Source organism: Carcharodon carcharias, chromosome 11 (genome assembly GCF_017639515.1).
Source record: "Carcharodon carcharias isolate sCarCar2 chromosome 11, sCarCar2.pri, whole genome shotgun sequence".
Taxonomy (NCBI): Eukaryota; Metazoa; Chordata; class Chondrichthyes; order Lamniformes; family Lamnidae; genus Carcharodon; species Carcharodon carcharias.
This window is the reverse complement of record NC_054477.1, coordinates 75,755,936-75,775,236: the sequence shown is the minus strand read 5'-3', so window position 1 is coordinate 75,775,236 and position 19,301 is coordinate 75,755,936. Positions and strand designations below refer to the sequence as shown.

The following is a 19,301-nucleotide window of genomic DNA, read 5'->3' as shown; positions in this document are numbered from 1 at the left end:
TGCTGCTACTCTGACGCAGGCAGCCTTTCTGGGCTGCCATTGGACCCAGCGGACAACAAGCTCCCACCACCACCACCACCACCACCACCACCACCACCCCCCCCCCCCCCCCCCCCCCCCCCCCAACCCGAACCCCTTCTCGGATGTTCGGCAGCTGGTGTTCATGCTGGATGGGCATTAATTGGGCCACCAGCGTGATATCGCAGGCAGTGGTTGACTTCCCAACCGCTTCCACTCGCCCCCGCCAAGCCCACCCTACGAGGGCAAAATTCTGCCCCATGTCTGATTGATCTTTTCTTATTACCTGAAAAAAAAATTATTATAGAAAGAGCCATTGCGGGGTACAAACTACACTGCTATAGTGTGCTAATGTGGAATTCTATGCAGTAGCATACAGTGTTTACATCACTGCCAATTATGATGTATATTCTCTTTCTGCTGGATATTCAAGAACTGATTGTGCTGGAAAGTATTTCCTTGAGAACAACACACCCACTTTTGAGGGAGCATCACCTTTGTCACAGGAGAGAAAAGAATCAGAAAAGCTACAATTTGTTTACACCACACTTTGACAATCGGTGATGTAAATGCCATACAAAGATGCCTTTTGGCACAAATTGTGACATTGCACAACTTTCTTTTGTTTCCTAAACACTTCCAAGTAGTAGCAATATGCCTTTAAAATGTCTCTGCCCTGTAGCATAGCCAAATCCTTATTGACACTACAGCAGACCATGTGTTTATATTAAGAATAGAGAGAGACTGGTAGTCTGCCAAAGTATTAAAATAAAAAGTAGTCATTTTAATCACCAGTCAGGAGCTGCAAGCAGTGAAAAAATAGCCCTCAAAGAATGTCTAATGAATGTTCATTGATATTCACCAGCTTGAAATTTCAACCACCATGGGCTGAATTATATGAGGCAAATCCCAGTCTGTAATTCTTTGGCTAAAAAGTTGGGAGAGAGCCTGCCAGGGGAAGAACAGCTGCCCCATATCCATTTAGCCCCCCACAAGCGGGGGCTGATATTTGAAAGGCTGTGGGGGGGAAGGAAGCTTGGGGAGTTACACCTTGGGGGTGGCCCTCCAATGGGCCCAGGGGTCCAGTTAAGGAGGAACCCCCACCCCACCCCCCTCCCCTGCCCACCACCAGCCTGCGCAGGGAAAGTTGCTGGGCTAGCTGCATGGCATGGGTCTCTTCTGCTGCCGGTTTGATTCTGGCAATGGTACAATGTGGCCCTTAAATGGGCATTGCCCACTTCAAGGCTTCAATTGGCTGACTGGCAGGCAGACTGCCCGATGCCATCCCTGCCACTGGTAAAATTTTAGTGGAGGCCAGAGGTGGGCAGGTTGGCAGTGGGCAGGCCGCCTGTTGGGTTTAACTTGTCCCCCTTGCCTTCAAACCCACCGGCAGGGGAGTGTTAAATCTAGCCCCATAATCCATAAATGGATTCTCAAATGAAATGTAACGCTGCTCTGCTTTTGTAATGCAGAAACTCTAACCACTCTTACCAGTGCTAAAACAAACTTAATGGCCTAGATGTTGTGTTCAGTGCAGAAATAAAGGCACTTTACTGCAACTGACCTCAAAGAAAGCTGCCCACAAAGATCTCGAGATCACCTCTGTAATGGTTTTGCCATTTCCTGTTTAACCGTTTAAATGTGCTGCCATGACAAAGGGATGCAGCAGTACTGCTATCAGCACGCAGATAAGGAACCAATCACATTGAAGTGGTTTCACAGAGCAAACCAAGAAGTTTGTTTTCAATTTAAATTTTCAGGTAGTGAAATAAATGATGAAGATTGGATTAAGATAGAAATTAAAATAAAGTTAAGCAAATTTTAAAAGAAGGAAAACATATATGGAATTTTTATCATTATTGTTAAATTTGACATTCCACAAGTATAAAATTAGCTTTTCAGGGCCACTCAGGGTGTTTAGCAGTAATTATGAAATGATTACACCATTAAAAACCCAATTACACCTCATTCAGCAGTGAAATTAACAACATCAGAGTGGAAGATCAGATTCCAAAAGATCAATTAAATTGATTTCCATTGATTGTAGTGGGGGTGGGAGGTGGTCTTGACCACACATCCTTGGGAGAAACATAGATGGGGATTTTCCATGCCCGCCGGCATGTTCAGTGGTGTGAGCGGACAATGTGGCATGATCTGTTTCACAATGGCGTGAAACCAGTTTGCGATTGTCTGCTCAGCTTGCCGAAGTTGGGCTGTGTTTCCTGCCACCAGACATCAGGAACCTCATAGTAATACATCAGCACATCATAATAAGGCCAGCCCGCTGGAATCGTCCCCCACTACTAGCAGGAAAACACACCAACATGTTTCACAACAGCACATAAGCAACTGTTGCACCTGGTGGGCTGCACTTCACTCAAGACTTCAAGGTTTGTTTGCCTTCAGGCAGCACTCACAGTCATCAGTGCCAGGCTTCACAGACAGCACTACATCACTTTTAGGTGGGCTCACGGGTAGGTCTCTACCTACCGGATTAGGCAGATTAACCGTTTTCAACGGCTGCAGGGCAAGATCTTGCTTGGGCAAAAGGGACAAGTGGCCTCAGGCAAGGGAAGAGGCTGCAGGACGAGGGCTGGACTGGGGAAGGAGGGTATCCCAGGATGTGTGCAAGGACACATTTTGATCTGTGCAAGTGGCCTCGGTGAGGGCTGAGGAGGCAGTCTCCAGAGGAGATGAGGCCAGATGGAGATGTGAAGGTATGTGTGTGAGAATGGGAGGCGATGTCCCTTGAGCTGGCTGTGAGTGAGATGCCAGTGAATGTGTGATGGGCTTGAGTGTGTCAGTTTAGAGTGATGATGCAAAAATCAGTTTGATGGTTGCCATCTCTGGCTGCGCGGATGAGATAATTCTTTCTGTATCTGCATTGAATGGTCAACCTGTTCCATGAAGCATTGGCACTGATCATCGCTGTCATTGCCTACCAAGCCAGAAAGGTAATGTAGCTGCCCTCCTACAGCCAGAGTGGGGATACAGGACATCACAGTGGGCCTCCATGTCATCCATAAGGTGCTCAAAAGCTGCAGTCTTCTTGCCATTTGGGGCCATGTCTTCTTTGCTGCAGTCCTGGGCGTGGCTATACTTTAAATATGGTGCCTGGTGTGATGAAGCGGCAAGGTGATGGTGTGGCGGGCGAATGAGAGCCCGCCCACCGTGGAAATGGTGTGTTACCCAGGAATGCATAAGTCATGTGGTGGGTTTGGGACGATACAATGCGAAAACCCACCATCGCGGCCGGCAGGTAAAACGTCGTTTTACCCACCCACTACCACACTTAGTGCAAATCTGGGACAGTTCTGCCTATTGAATCACTGATAGCAACTTCTGGATTTTTGCATTATTCTGCACATGTGAAATTGCTGTCAGTTTCAGTGAAGTAATGATGATGAACACTGACAGTTTTACCATCATTAACATCACAAAATCCAGGCCAATGTAGCAGCTTTAAATGTTCCATTTACGGTTGGTTTTGACTTAGTTATAATTTAGCTATTTGTAAAGTCTAGTGAATTACAGCTGCTTCAAACAGAATTTATTTGCATTAGTATACATCAATATAACTTACTTTTTTCAAATTATGTACAACGTAGGATGGCTAGGTTAATGTCAGAAGCCTTTATATACTGGAATACCTTACAATTCTGAACTTTTTGAGGCCCAGGTCACTGGCAGCAGCTCGCATGCAGTAGGTAATTGAAAAATTGTGGATCCTACACATTTTATTTTCTCTCCATTGACATTAATGAAGGGAAAGTCATGAGCAAAGGACTATATTATTCTGATAAATTATTTTCTGTGTGCAAGGTCCTGTCTTTTTTACTACTTATGCTGAAGTGCATACTGAGTTCTTGCAAGGAAATCTTGATAAGATATACTTTGCAACCTTCGACCTGAACTATTGAAAATTCTGCTTTTTCTTTGTTAATGTTAAACATTTTCATGCTCAATTTTTTGCTCATCTTTTTGTAACTTCTTTCAATAAACCAGTGAAACTAAATATGAAGGGGTTGTTTCAGTTTTAATGAGCATTGAGATAGAGAAGTTTTGTAAATGCTCTTTTGCTAATCCTGAAACCTTTATCCTCCTTTATTACACTCATTTATTCCAAATTAAGAAAAATATAGGGGAGGATTTTCCCGTCGGCAAGCAGGGGGCGGGACCTACTCTCCGACACGTAAAATGACACGCGGTGACATCGGGTGGAACTCGGGACATCACCGCACTCCATTTAAATTTTCAGGTAGGTGGGGGCTCAGCAAAATCAGCTGTGCGCCTGCCGACCTTTCAATGGCCAGCTGGGGCCATTGACAGAGTCATTGAAGCAATTAATGGACCTGCCCTTCCAACCTTAAGGTTGGTGGGTAGGCCAGGAGCCCTGGCAGGAATTAGAAAAAGCATGAAACCTCATCCATGGGCAGGATGAGGTTTCATGTAGCTTTTAAAAAATTTAATTAAAGTTTTTAAAAAGGTTATGGACATGTCCCAACTGATGTGAAGTGTCACATGAGGCAACATGTCAGGGAATTTTTTTTTCTCTACCACCTGCACAGGGAGTGCATAGTGCTTCCATGCGGACATCACACTGGGCGGGCCTTAATTGACCCGCCCACGTAAAATGGCAGCACGCCCCCAATTGGGGGCGCCGATTAGAGGCCTGCCTCTGCACACCCACACTTCAACTTCACCCCCAACGGGGGGAAATCCCGCCCATGCAATCACTGCCTGCCACCTGGAAAAAGACCCCTTTACTCCCACTCTCTGTTTCCAGTCTGTCAACCAATTCTCAATCCATGCCAGTATATTACCCCCAATCCCATGTGCTTTAATTTTGCCCACTAGCCTCTTATGTGGGACTTTATCAAAAGCCTCCTTGAAATCCAAATACACCACATCCACTGGTTCTCTCTTATCTATTCTACTAGTTACATTCTCAAAAACCCTAGTGGATTAGTTAAGCATGATTTCCCTTTCATAAACCCATGCTGACTTTGTCTAATCCTGTTAATACTTTCCAAATGTTCTGTACCATGTATTTTATAATAGACTGTAGCATTCTCCCTACTACTGATGTTAGGCTAACTGGTCTGTAATGCTGTGTTTTTTTCTCTCCCTCCTTTTTTAAATAATGGAGTTACATGTGCCACCCTCCAATCTGTAGGAACTGCTCCAGAGCCTATAGAGTTTTGGAAGATGACCACCAATGCATCCAATATTTCTAGGCCATGTCCTTTAGTTCTCTGGGATGTAGATTATCAGCCCCTGGGGATTTTTCAGCCTTTAACCCCATTAATTTCTCTCGCACCATTTTTTTACTAATACTGATGTTCTTCAATTCCTCCTTCTCACTAGACCCTCGGTTCCCTAACATTTCTGGGAAATTATTTGTGTCCTCTTTTGTGAAGACAAAACCAAAATATATGTTCAATTCTTCTGCCATTTCTGTATTCCCCATTATAATTTCCCCTGTTTCTGACTATAAGGGACCTACATATGCCTTCGCTAAGCTTTTTCTCTTCACATATTTATAGAAGCTTTCAGTTAGTTTTTATGTTCCTTGCAAGTTTACTCTCATACTCCATTTTCCCCTTCTTGATCAATCTTTTTGTCCACTTTTGCTGAATTCTAAGCTGCTCCCAATCGTCAGGCTTGCTGCTTTTTCTGGCAATTTTATATGTCTCCTCTTTGGATCTAATACTATCCCTAATTTCATTTGTAAGCCATGGTTGAGCCACCTTTCCTGTTTTATTTTTGTGCCAGACAGGAATGAATAATTGTTGTAATTCATGCATATATTCCGTAAATATTAGCCATTGCCTATCCACTGTCAACTCTTTTCGTAAGGCTCCCCAATCCATCATTGCCAACTTGCATCTCGTAACCTTGTAGTTCCCTTTATTTAGATTCAGGACACTAGTTTGGATTCAACTTCTTCATCTCCATCCTAATGAACAATTCTATCATTTTATGGTCTCGGTTCCCCAAGGAACAACAAGATTGTTAATTAACCCTTTCTCATTGGTTCAAGTTGGTTCCTCAATGTATTGGTCTGAAAAACCATCACGCACACACTGCAAGAAATCCTCCTGCACAGTATTATTGCTAGTTTGATTTGTCCAATCGATATGTAGATTGAAGTCACCCATGATTACAGTTGTACCCTTATTGCATGCATCTCTAATTTCCTGCTTAATGCCTTCCCTTACATCTCCATTACTGATTGGGGGCCTATAGTTGACCCCTACCAACATTTTCTGCCCCTTGGTGTTTCGTATCTCTACCCAAACAGATTCCACATGATGATTTTCAGAGCCAATATCCTTCCTCACTATTGCATTGATTTCGTCCTTTACTAACAATGCTGCCCCAACTCCTTTCCCTATTTGTCTGTCCTTCCTAAATATTGAATACCCTGGATGTTCAGTTCCCATCCTTGGTCACCCTGTAGCCATGCCTCCGTAATTGCAACTATATCATAACCGTTTATATCTATTTGTGCTGTTAATTCATCTACCTTATTGCGAATGCTCCATGCATTAAGGGCAGAATTTTCCCGTTGGCGCGCGGTGACAGGCGCTGCACACCCGCGCACAAAATGACACGTGGTGAGGTCAGGCGAGCGTCCCGATGTCATTGCGTGCCATCGTGATATTTCGCTGGGGGGCGCACAATGATGTCCGACGCGCGCCCACCATTAATCAACGGGCCACTTAAGTCCCTTGACTCACCAATCAACGCTGATTTTTCGGCTCCCATGTAATCCTCAGGTCAGCGCACGGAGGCAACGAGCAGGCGGGTAGGACACATTTGTATTAACCTCACCCATGGGCGGGATAAGAGTGCTCACTGGGGTCATGAGCATGCACAATCAAGTATTAATTTTTGAACGTTTTTGAAACTTGCCTGTATGATCTGCAATACTTCAAAATGCATCCGAGCTGCTTTTTCTGGACTCTTAACCTTCAGGCCAGCATTCTGCAGTGAGGAATCTTTTCTGGGCCTGCAGGTTTCAGGAAGCCTTCTCTTAGCCTGGGAATGGGAGCCGAAATATCCACTGGAGGCAGCTCCTCTGAGGAAGAAGGGAGGGCTAGAAGGGGGAGGAGGCCGGGAGTGCACATTCAGCCTCCAGGGGAGCCACTTTTGGGGGAACAGGTGCAGGCACAAGGGATGCAGGGCCAAGAGGCAGTCCAAGGCAGAAGGGCCGCAGAAGACATCACTATCCTGCTGTCAGGGTATACAGGTGGCAAAGCAGCTACCTCAATATGTCTGAGGTGCAGTGCCGAAGGAGGCTCCGACTGTCAAGGGAGACAGTCAACTATATCTGTCAGATGATTGGGCCTGAGATCTCCACGAACTGTATGGGTGGACACCCCATGCCAGTGGCTCTGAAGGTCACAGCTGCCCTCAACTTCTATGTCTCTGGCTGCTTCCAGGTGTCAGTGGGTGATCTTTGTGGTGTCTCTCAATCAGCTGTACACACTTGTGTCAAGCAGGTTTCGAAAATCATGATGTGGAATCAGTTTGGGTAGAGATAAGAAACACCAAGGAGCAGAAAACATTGGTGGAGATTGTCTATAGGCCCCCAAACAGTAATGGAGATGTAAGGGAAGGCATTAAGCAGGAAATTAAAGATGCATGCAATAAGGGTATAACTGTAATCGTGGGTGACTTTAATCTACATATAGATTAGACAAACCAAACTTGCTTGTCCTCACTTATCACCCCACCAGCCTCCGCATTCAAAGGATCATCCTCCGCCATTTCCGCCAACTCCAGCATGATGCCACCACCAAATACATCTTCCCTTCACTCCCCGGCGGTATTCCATAGGGATCCTTCCCTCCGGGACACCCTGGTCCACTCCTCCATCACCCCCTACTCCTCAACCCCCACCTATGGCACCTCCCCATGCCCACGCAAAAGATGCAACACCTGCCCCTTCATTTCCTCTCTCTTCACCATCCAAGGGCCCAAACATTGCTTTCAAGTGAAGAAGCATTTCACTTGCATTTCCCCCAACTTAGTCTACTGCATTCGTTGCTCCCAATGCGGTCTCCTCTACATTGGAGAGACGTAACGTAAACTGGGCGACTGCTTTGCAGAACACCTGCGGTCTATCCACAAGAATGACCCAAACCTCCCTGTCGCTTGCCATTTTAACACTCCACCCTGCTCTCTTGCCCACACGTCTGTCCTTGGCTTGCTGCATTGTTCCAGTGAAGCCCAACGCAAACTGGAGGAACAGCACCTCATCTTCCGACTAGGCACTTTACAGCCTTCCGGACTGAATATTGAATTCAACAACTTTAGATCTTGAACACCCTCCTCCATTCCCCACCCCCTTTCTGTTTCTTCCCCCTTCCTTTTGTTTTTTCCAATAATTTATATAGATTTTTCTTTTCCCCCATTTCCATTATTTTTAAATCTTTTGTGCCCTGCTAGTCTTTCCACCCCACCCCCACTAGAGCTGTACCTTGAGTGCCCTGCCATTCATTCTTAATTAGCACATTCGTTTAGATAATATCACTACCTTCAACACCTCTGTTCTTTTGTTCTTTTGTCTGTGACATCTTTTGATTATCAACTCGTATCACTGCTTGCTTGTCCCTACAACCACATCGCCCCCCCCCACCCCACCTTAAACCAACTTATATTTCACCCCTCTCCTTATATTTGCTCAGTTCTGTGGAAGGGTCATGAGGACTCGAAACGTCAGCTCTTCTTCGCCGATGCTGCCAGACCTGCCGAGTTTTTCCAGGTAATTCTGTTTAGCAATAATACTGTGCAGGAGGATTTCCTGCTGGTTTTTTAGACCAATACATTGAGGAACCAGCTAGAGAGCAGGCTCTGTTCAGGCATGCATTGACCTTCATCCACTTCCATTGGATCAGGCAAGCCAGGCACAGCGAGCCAGAGGCTTCGTGGCCATTGCTGGCTTCCCCCGTGTCCAGGGTGCTATAGACTGTACACATGTGGCCATGAAGGCACCAACAGGTGAGCCCGGTGCCTTCATCAACAGAAAAGGTTTCCACTCCATGAACGTGCAGATAGTGTGTGATCACAGGATGCTGATTCTACAAGTCTGTGCAAGGTACCCAGGCAGCTCCCACGATGCCTACATCCTCAGACACTCCCAGGTGCTGGGGCTCTTCAGTGCTCCAGCCCGGCTTGATGGATGGCTGGTGGGTGACAAGGGGTATCCCCTCAGAAGGTGGCTCATGATGCCTCTCTGCCACCCAAGAACAGAAGCTGAGCAGCGGTACAATAGGAGCTACGCCTCCACAAGGGCTGTGGTGGAGAGAACCATCGGTCTTCTCAAGATGCACTTCTGACACCTGGACCGCTTGGGGAACGCACTCCAGTACCCCCCAGGTCGTGTCTCGGTGATAGTGGCTGCATGCTGCACTCTCCACAATCTTGCGCTGGAAGAGGGGGGACGCAGTGGACAATGAAGATGTCGACGCAGTGGCTGTGGCTGCACATGATGAGTTCAGCAGTGAGTCGGAGGATGAGCATGCACAGGGAAATGCTGAGGGGGTAGACGCTGACCCGGGCATACTCCAGGGAGGCAGGGACACCTGGGAGGCTTTAATCCAATGAACCTTCAGCTGGCGCACCACAGATGAACCACCAGGAGAAGCCTGGGCTGCAGGCTCATTACGCGACACCTAAGTGCAATATCTGCCAGGTTAGGAACAGTCACTAAGGGCCTTGTTAATAAAGCTGAATGTCCCATAAAGCACTCATTACGGTTTTGGAAACCATCCACATTCAGAAAAAAAGAGGCACTCTCAACCATGGTGGCATATCTGAATTTAATGTCTAGCAAACCTACTTGTTCCAAAAAAAAGAGAATGGTGTTACAAATCAAAATAAATCATAAGGAACTCATCTCGGGCCAACACAGATGCACCAGTGATAAACCCATGGTGTGCCTAAGGTGCCTTATGTTTTCGTTTTCAGGAGCTATGTCTTGGTGCTGCCCCAACGCTGGGAGTAGTATCTGAGACAGCCTGCTGACTCTGCTGTCCTGTTGGCCTCGATGACCTTGGCGGTCATCTTCTGTCCCAGAGATGCCAGGCAGCTGCTGCGCCAACGTGAGGTCGCTTTGGACCTCCCTGCTCACCATGGATGGATGGGCACCGATCTGGGAAAGTTGATGCCCAGACCATCTCCCACACTGGCACTGGGCAGCTGAGGTCAATGCCAATGTGAGGGCTTGCTGGTCAGAGCACATCCTCAGGAAGACCTGATGGGTCTCCTGGAGTAGCCTCTCCATGAGAGTCGCCACTCTCTCCATGGAGGACTCATGGCGCTCGGACATGTGGCTCATTGTTTCGGCAATCATCCGCGTAGAGTCCTCCATTGCGGAGATCAAGCCAAGCATAGCCTCATGTATCTTCCCCAGATGCTCCTGCACACCCGGCCGCATTTCCTGCACCTGCTGCATCGCGGACGACTCCAGAGGCACATCATCAGGCACCGGCTGAGCATGTGACTGGTCCACTGCAGCCCTCCAACTGCTGGCACCACAGGCACTCTCTGTCTCTGCCAGCTCCACCAGCAACTGTGAAGTGCCCTCACCACTGTGCCCTGGGACACTAACCGATGTTCGAATTTCCACTAAGCTGCTAATATTTGCGCTGGTGCCTGCCTCACAGAAATGGTGTGAGGCTGGTGAGACGTCAGGCCTGCGCCTGCCTTCACCCATGCCAACCAGAAAACTCAGCCCAAAGATACAATGCCTTTAGACTTGTCTTTTTAACCTCGTTAATCATCTTAGCTTTATTTTGCACTATGACTTCATTTGTTTCTCGCCCTTGTTTTTTCTGCCTTCCACTTTTGCTTCTTACTTTTCTGTCTTTTGTTTCTATCCTTGTTTCCTCCTCCTCTGTCTCCCTGTCTCCTTGTTCAGGTTCCCAAACCCCTGCTATTCTAGTTTAAACCCTCCCTGACCACTCTAGCAAACACCCCCTCCCATCCCCCAAGGACATGGGTCCCGGTCCTGCCCAGATGCAACCCGTCCTGTTTGTACTAGTCCCACCATTCCCAGAACTGGCCCCAGTGTCCCAGGAATCTGAATCCCTCCACCTTACGCCATTTCTTCAGCCATGTATTCATCTGATATATCCTGTTATTTCTACTTTCGATAGCACGAGATCCTGAGATTACTACCTTTGAGGTCCGACTTTTTAATTTACGCCCTAACTCCCTATATTCGGCTTGTAGGACCTCATCCCTTTTTTCATCTATGTCGTTGGTACCAATATGTACCACAAACATTGGCTGTTTACCCTCCCCCTTCAGAATGCCCTGCAGCCTCTCTGAGACATCCTTGACCCTGGCACCAGGGGGGCAACATACCATCCTGGAATCTCTTTTGCAGCCACAGAAACACATGTCTGTTCCCCTTACTATTAAATCCCCTATCACTATAGCCCTGCCCCTTTTCTTTCTCCTCTCTTGTGCAGCAGAGCCATCCATGGTACCATGGACTTGACTCCTGCTGCTTTTCCCTGAGAAGTCATTGACCTTTCTGCCTGTTCAGTCTTTACCGGCAATGTGACCATCTCATTGAACATGCTGTCCACGATAATCTCAGCATCGCGGATGCTCCACAGTGAATCCACCCACATCTCCAGCTCCGAAATGCAGTTTGCCAGTAGCCGCAGCTGGACACACTTCCTGCACACATGGTCGCCAGGGACACTGGAAGTGTCCATGACTTCCCACATAGCGCAGGAGGAGCATATCATGGGTGCGAGCTCTGCTGCCATGACTATAGATTAAGCTCATTAGTTACTCTCGTTAAAGAATACTAATTATGCTAGGGGCCTTATTCCACTCCAAACGCTCCCACTACAGTCCAAAGTCCTCACCTTATTTTGTTTAAGCTAATGGACTGCAGTAGTTTAATTAGTAGAGAAAGTAGAAGTAGAAGTACTAACCTAACCCTACTTACCAATCAGCTGCTTCCCCTGTGTTGCATTACTTTTTGAATCATGATGTCCTCGCGCTGCTTTCAGCCCCAAGTCTCCCCAGAACTCTCGCTCTGTCCTCGCGCCGCTTTCAGCCCCGAGTCTCCCAGGAACTCTCGCTCTATCCTCGTGCTGCTTTCAGCACTGAGTCCCGCTCCCACTCTTTTTAAATCACTGCCCTGACTCTCAGCTCCCACTCTTTTTAAACCTTACCAAAGCTGCCACTCCTCTTGCACTGCCTTCTGGTCCTGTTCAGGTCTCGAACCTGGTTTTCCTTAGACTTTAAAATTGCCGCTCCTCTTGCACTGCCTCCGGTCCCACTCTGGGGAACCACCAGCTGTTTTATCTGCTCCGTCGCTCTCGTGCTGTTTTTATGTGAGTTCATTGAACTTCTTATCGCACTGCACCTAGGTCCTTGATGCTTAATTTGTGGCATTGAGCTCCATGATTCTGAGTTCGTACTGCCTTTTGACCATCTGTCTGGAGAGCCTCCTAGCCCCCTACGGATACAGGACACCTCCTTTCCACCTTCTCCACCAGTATAACACCATAGCCTTGGAGCTTGCTCAGCCCGATGTTATGCCATTCTTCAATGTTTTCCAGGTCAGATTCACTGCTGACACCACTGCCCGCAGCTGCTCGTACAACAGTGCACCCAACCCCTTTAAAAATTTTAAGTTAGTTTTAAACAGTGTAGGTTAGCTCTAAACTGTGTAAGTTAGCTTTAAGTGGTGCTGGATGTTCATATTTTAGTCCCCTGCAGGCAACCAGCAGTGAGGTTACTGCTGACTAGACTTTCGTATAATTCAGATGAGCAGAATGTAGGAAGTTGGCATGCTGCCTGCTTTGCAAGCAAGAGATAATCACACATTGCGATCCATGTATCCATTTTTGTTGGCTATCCAATTTAGCACCCACTTTTCTTTATTTAATGTATTGTTAATGAGCAAGAAATATTCAGCACTCAAAATATTTGTTTCTGGGCTGAACTTTGCATCATTGGCGAGGGTGTTTGAACAATAAAATTATAGGTAGGAGGTGACAAAATTTTCTTTGGTAAACAACATGGCAGAGATAGAGTAGAAATTTGCTGATGTGATTTTGCCTTAATAGAAAACTATATTGAAGATTTCTTCATTTTTTAGACACCATTTCGTAGACGAACTAATGGATGAAGATGACAAGGACAAGGCAAAGAGGTGAGATTTTGCATGGCCTTTAACGGAATATAGTGAAAATAAACATTGCATTTCAATCTGCTTTGTTTCAAATTTGAATTGTAGCATGTTTTGTGTGCATGTTTTTCTTTTCTCCTGTCTTTCCTGATCATGTGAAGTTATTTTAGAAATTCTATTTGAATGGGTGACTAAATGAGGGAATTTAGTGACAGGATCATTTATTGCAGTCTTTCCAAAGAAGAAATAGTACTTAGTAGAAAAATTAACTAAAGCCTTGCATTTATTTAGCTCCTTCCATGACCTCAGGATGTCCCAACACACTTTACAGCCAATGAAGAACCTTTGAAGTGTCGTCACTGTTGCAATATAGGAAACACAGCAATCTCCCTTAAACAGCAATGTCACAATGACCCGATAAACTATTTTATTGATGTTGATTGAGGGATTAAATATTGATGAGGGCATCACGGTTAGCTTCCATGTTCTTTTTTCAAAATACTGCCATGGGATGGGACTTTTCACATCTACCTGAGAGAGCAGATGAAGCTGAAAGATGACACCTCTGACAGTGCAGAACTCCCTCTGTGTGCCATCATAGATTTTTGGGTCAGATCAGCAGGTCCTGCTGTGTCAGGACAACCACACCCACATGCAGCATGACTAGTTGTCTTTAAATTAGTTAATGTTGGGAATCTGTTTCCAAGATGAATGGCATGCTGTCCTCCTTGATAAAGAACACATTTCTGATTTTTCTAGTTGGTACACAAAAGACATCATTCTCTATGGAGAAAGCAATGCATGATCATTGTACTGATGGTAAATGAGGCTCAAGAATTGACAATTCCAGTGTTCAGGGTTGAAGCTGAACCCTAGTCTGATTGGTAAAAGCTATTCGCTTGACTTTCTATCATATACTGGAAACAGATATCCTACCAGTCAAGGGTGACACCAACATTTTAAAAGAGTTGTGAAAGCAGGGGCTGGTCCTGTTACATAGGCGTCTTTTTATTCATTTATCTTGTGTTCTGGTTGATGTCAGATTGCATTTTGTTATATTTTAATTTAGGGCTTCACGTAACAAGTCTGAGAAAAAAAGACGTGATCAGTTCAATGTCCTCATCAAAGAACTCAGTGTCATGCTTCCGGGCAGTATCCGGAAGCTGGACAAATCTACTGTGTTGCAGAAGACGATTGACTTTTTACAAAAACACAATGGTAAGATCAAAGCTGACCTAACCCAAAAGCTGAGGTTAACATTTTGAAGTCACCCCTCTTCTCAACTTTTCTTGGTTAATTGGGTAAAAACACCATGTGTAAGGTACACAACCGTGCAGCCTAGAAGTGATCAAGGTTCGATTCCTGTTCTGAACTGCTGATCTCTATAATTGTTTGTGTGGCTATAGTTTGCTTCATCATCAAGAAAGAGAGAAATCAGCATAATACTGTAGATTATATTTCATTTGGACTTAGCATGACACAGTCATCTAATAGGAAAATGTATTGAAGTTGTAGGATGAAGGTTCATACCTACATTCCTCAGACCAATTGTTGTCATTTGTGGCCATCCCAAAAAGATGAAGATTCTGAGCAAAGTGAAGCCCTACAGGGATTGAATATCTAATTTCAGTCCTGTGTGATTATTGTGTATTGCCTATGAAAAAGAGCATTAGCAAAGGCTTTGCAGGAGATTCTTTGAGACGGGGAATCTTAGAGCCTATTGAGCAAAGTCTAAAGCAAAGGGAAAGAATATACATTTAAAAGTGAAATTGAAGGAGAGGAAAATATTGGTCTGGAGTTTCTGTTCGACGACGCTTTTTGGTGCAATTCCCCTGATGCTGGCAAAGCTGGGACAAAAGATTGCAGAATTTTGATCTACACAAATTGAGTTTCTGCAATCTTTTGTGCTAATTTTAAAAACATTGTGCTGGAAGTAGATTCTGAATTCAAAACTGGTCTCACCACAGGATGAATGAATCACCGTTGGGAATTCCTAATTGTGCTTGTTTGAAGGCCTTAAGGTACAGGGGCATTAATAGATACATTTTAAAGTTTTTGATGATTTTTTTAAAAAACAAAATTAAGGAACTGGCCACTCTACCCCAATCTAACTTGAAAATTGTTAATTTTTTAAAATTTGTTTTTAATAGTGTAAAATCAGGTTACTCACAGGTGGTAGATTGTGATTTTAAATGCTGATTTTTTTGTGGTAACTCAGTTTCAATTGCATTAACCAATGCGTACAAAGTTTGTATTTTTTAAATTAATTTTTAGGGCACTGCTAAATTCCACTAGCTCATGGCATATTTTGCAAATGAGTTTTAGTGGAAACTTGGGGAAAAATAACTTTCCAAAATGGGAGCAATGTGCACCAGAATTGCCAATTGCACCCATAATGGAAACTCGACCACATTATATTTATCAATCTGTAAATATATGCTTTTATTCAGCTTTTACAACAATTTTTAAGTATTCACAAAATGTTTCTGTATCTAAATTGTGCAAGTTAGTTAACTCTTAAGGGACTACTATGATTTTTATTAATGCTAGTATAAACAATGTAGGTGGGAATGGCATCAGTAGACATTTTTAGATTTCAGTTATAAAATGAGCACACTGTACATCAATGTAATTCATACAGTGAATGTTACAGACCAACAAGAAATGATCAACTGGCAATGTAACTAACTGAATGCGAAGAACCCATAAACTAGTAGCACTTTACTTCCGTATAGGGTACAATTATCTGTAAAAACTGTTTATGTTATTGTTGGCATGAATGTCAGATTTTTGGTTTCTCAGGGAATTGAGGAATATGGGGAGCAGGTGGGAAATTGGAGTTAAAACCCAACAGCAACCATGATCACATTGAATGGCAAAGCAAGCTCGACAGGCTGTATAGTCTTCTCCTGTTCTTGTTTCTTATGTTCTTATGTGTGGCAATAATAAAATAGATGTTTACTTTCAAAAAAGGGAGAGTCTCGAGGGATATTTAAATAAATGTTTGTTCTATGCTATGCCTCATCTTTATGTTATCTATCTTTTAACACTGAGTTCATGCTTAGTATAAGGATATGATGTGATTTTTTTTAAAACTGCATTGTGTATGCTGCATAATATCTTGTTATAATATGTTTAAAATTTTAATATGCAAATAATACATTGGACCAGTGTCAATGTAACTGTCACAGTAAAATACTAAAGCTGAACATATTGCTTTTTAGAAACTTCAGCACAGAAGGAGACAAATATAATCCAGCATAATTGGAAGCCTTCATTTCTGAACAATGAGGAATTTACACAACTGATGTTAGAGGTGACTAATAAAAATGTGCTGCAAGAATTGCATCCTGATGCTTTGCTTCATGCGTTTTAATTGAACATTTGATTGAAGTATTTAAGGCTGCATTTAATTACAAATATATCATTCATGTGAAATCTCAGTTTTGCACGGATGTGCAGTGTAATTAAGGTGTCAAGACCACAACTGATTCCTACAATTCCCCATCTGCTTTTATCTAGTGTCAAGTCAGACCTGACACTAGATTGAAGCTGCATTCACAAGATAACTGCAATTTCCTACCACTCAATGAGTTGATGCATGTTTGTACTCTAATGCCCTGTACCACTGTAAAAAATAAACTGTCAAGAATATAATGCATTGTGCATTTGATTTGGAGTAAGGCAATCAGTTTACAACATGTCAAATTGTACAACAATGCATAATTGAAATTATAATACAGACAAAACAGAACCATCTACACTCACATCCATAAACCTACTTTACAATAAATCACAATAATATGAAAATTATTATAGTTTTGTGGCAAACTAGTGAGGGCTGAAGTCAGTAGATCCCCTGAAGCCAGTAGGGTACTCCTCTGGATTAATCATCTAGGCCGCGGGTGCAGCCTTTCCTGACCGTGACGCTGTAATTGGTGCATGGAAGTCTCTGGCTCTGATACCCCTCTTAATCTGCCGCTGGGAAGCTGCCCTGGCTGAGCTGGTGGCCTCTGCACACAGCAGGATGTGACAAAATACTGGAATCAATGCAAACAGACCCTAATTAGGGCCTTAATCACTTTAAATGGCTGCCTGCTTCCCTAGCCAATCTGCCGCCTGGCCCCCCCTGAGAAACTTCCCCAGCAGTGGTAATGCATCGCAGAGCTGTCCCAACAGCGTTCCCGTTTATTTTCCCAGCCCTCCCCATCCCCAGCCCACCCCACCTTCTGGCTTGTCCCTATTTTCCCTGTGCCCCTCCGCCCTCCACCACCATCTCTGCCCCAACCAGCTCCAATCCAGCTTTCACAAGGCCACATATTCCACCCCCCACCCTCAACAGCTCAACCCCATTTCCACAGGACTACAAAAGTCCAGCCTTACATTACTACTCAATATGATTTGTTGGAAAACACCAACTGCTAATGTTTTTTTTTTCCATTCTCTGCAGGCATTAGATGGCTTCATCATAGCTGTAACAACAGATGGAAATATCATTTATGTTTCTGATAGCATTACACCTCTACTTGGACATTTACCTGTGAGTAAAGTTTTATAAAATTATCATTTTCTCTTAAACACAAGTAAATTTGTTACTTGCTTTGGTGATCTTATTGAACATAAGATTCTGAAGGGGCTTGGCAGGGTATATGTTGAGAGGATGTTTCCCCTCATGGGGGAATCTAGAACTGGGGTCACAGTTTCAAAATATGGGGTCTCCCATTTGAGATGGAGACGAAGAGGATTTTTTTTTTCTCTGAGGATCATTAGTGTTTGGAATTCTCTTCCCCAGTGTGCAGTGGAGGCTGGCCATCAAGTATATGCAAAGCTGAGTTAAACAGTGTCGAGGGTCATTGGTGTGGTTGGGGGGTGGTTAGGCAGGAAAGTGGAGTTAAGGTCAAAATTAGATCTGTTACAATCTTATTGAATGATGGAACAGGCTCAAGGGGCCAAATGGCCTACTTCTGCTCCTATTTCTTATGTTCTTATGTAACTACTGAAAGAATGTCTGCCCCTAATTCAAAGCTCAAAAAAAAGTTTTAACAGTTGTTGTGCTCCATTTTAAAAATACACTAGATTAACAATTTAAGGGGAAAAAGCTGAGAATATTTCATTTTTATTTGACATTAGATTTCAAATGTAGAAATATACTCAGCAAAGTATGTTTTTCAGTTTATCAAGAATCCTTTATCAGTGTTCAGAACACATGTGCAATTGCTATCACTCAACATTTAACAATATCATTGTTGGTAAGTGTTACAAAATAAAACAAACTCACAGCATTCTTAACAAATTCACAAGGTGTAAACTAAATTCTGCTTTTAAAATTGAACATAGTCTTGACTTATTTTAACTTATCAGATTCCAGACTTAGGAGTACAGGAGCATAAGGAACAGGAGTAGACCATTCAGCTCCTTGAGTCTGTTGCGTCATTCAGTGAGATAATGGCTGATCTGCAGCTCAGCTCCATTTACACATTTAGCCTTTGCTACATATCAGTTGACACCCTTACTTAACTCAAGTCTACCATAACCAGTTTTGAAAGCTCAAATTATTCTAGCATTCACAGTCTTTTGAGGGAGAGAGTTCCAGATTTTTATTACCCTATGTGTGAAAAAGAACTTCTGAATTTTGCTCCTGAATAGCCTAGCTTTAATTTTAATATTGTGTGCCCTCATTGTTCAATTCCTACCAAAGGAAATAGCTTCTCTGCATCTACCCTAACAAATTCTTTTTGACATTTTAAACGCCTCAATCAGGTCATCCCTCAATGCAAGCCAGGTTTATATGTCCTGTTTGACCCTCTAAGCCCAAGTACCATTGAACCTGCAATATAGCACCTTCCAAAACCAATGTACCCTTCCTGAGGTGTGGTGTCTGAAACTGAACGCAGCACTCCACAGGGGTTCTGGCCAAGGTTCAATACAACTGAGGCTTCCTCTCTTTTGTATTCCAGTGCCCTCCAACACTTGTGCCTGTACATTGATTTTTCAGTTTCTCACAAAGGATTGTAATATTCTGATCTGTAAAATGTGTAAATATAATCTCACAATTTACCTTGTTAAAGCAAATGTATAGCTTTTCCAAATTATCCGTTATCCCTTTGATCACTGA

The 19,301-nt window shown here is 44.0% G+C and overlaps 1 protein-coding gene across 1 annotated transcript in view; it reads left to right on the top strand.

Annotated features, from left to right (window-relative positions):
* Nucleotides 1-19,301, top strand: part of LOC121284366 (neuronal PAS domain-containing protein 2-like) — a 210,796-nt gene that overhangs the window by 81,198 nt on the left and 110,297 nt on the right. The window contains exons 3-6 of the mRNA XM_041199787.1: nt 13,157-13,210; nt 14,256-14,404; nt 16,411-16,502; nt 17,637-17,726. Coding sequence (XP_041055721.1) covers nt 13,157-13,210; nt 14,256-14,404; nt 16,411-16,502; nt 17,637-17,726 — 385 coding nt within the window. The remainder of the gene's footprint in view (nt 1-13,156; nt 13,211-14,255; nt 14,405-16,410; nt 16,503-17,636; nt 17,727-19,301) is intronic.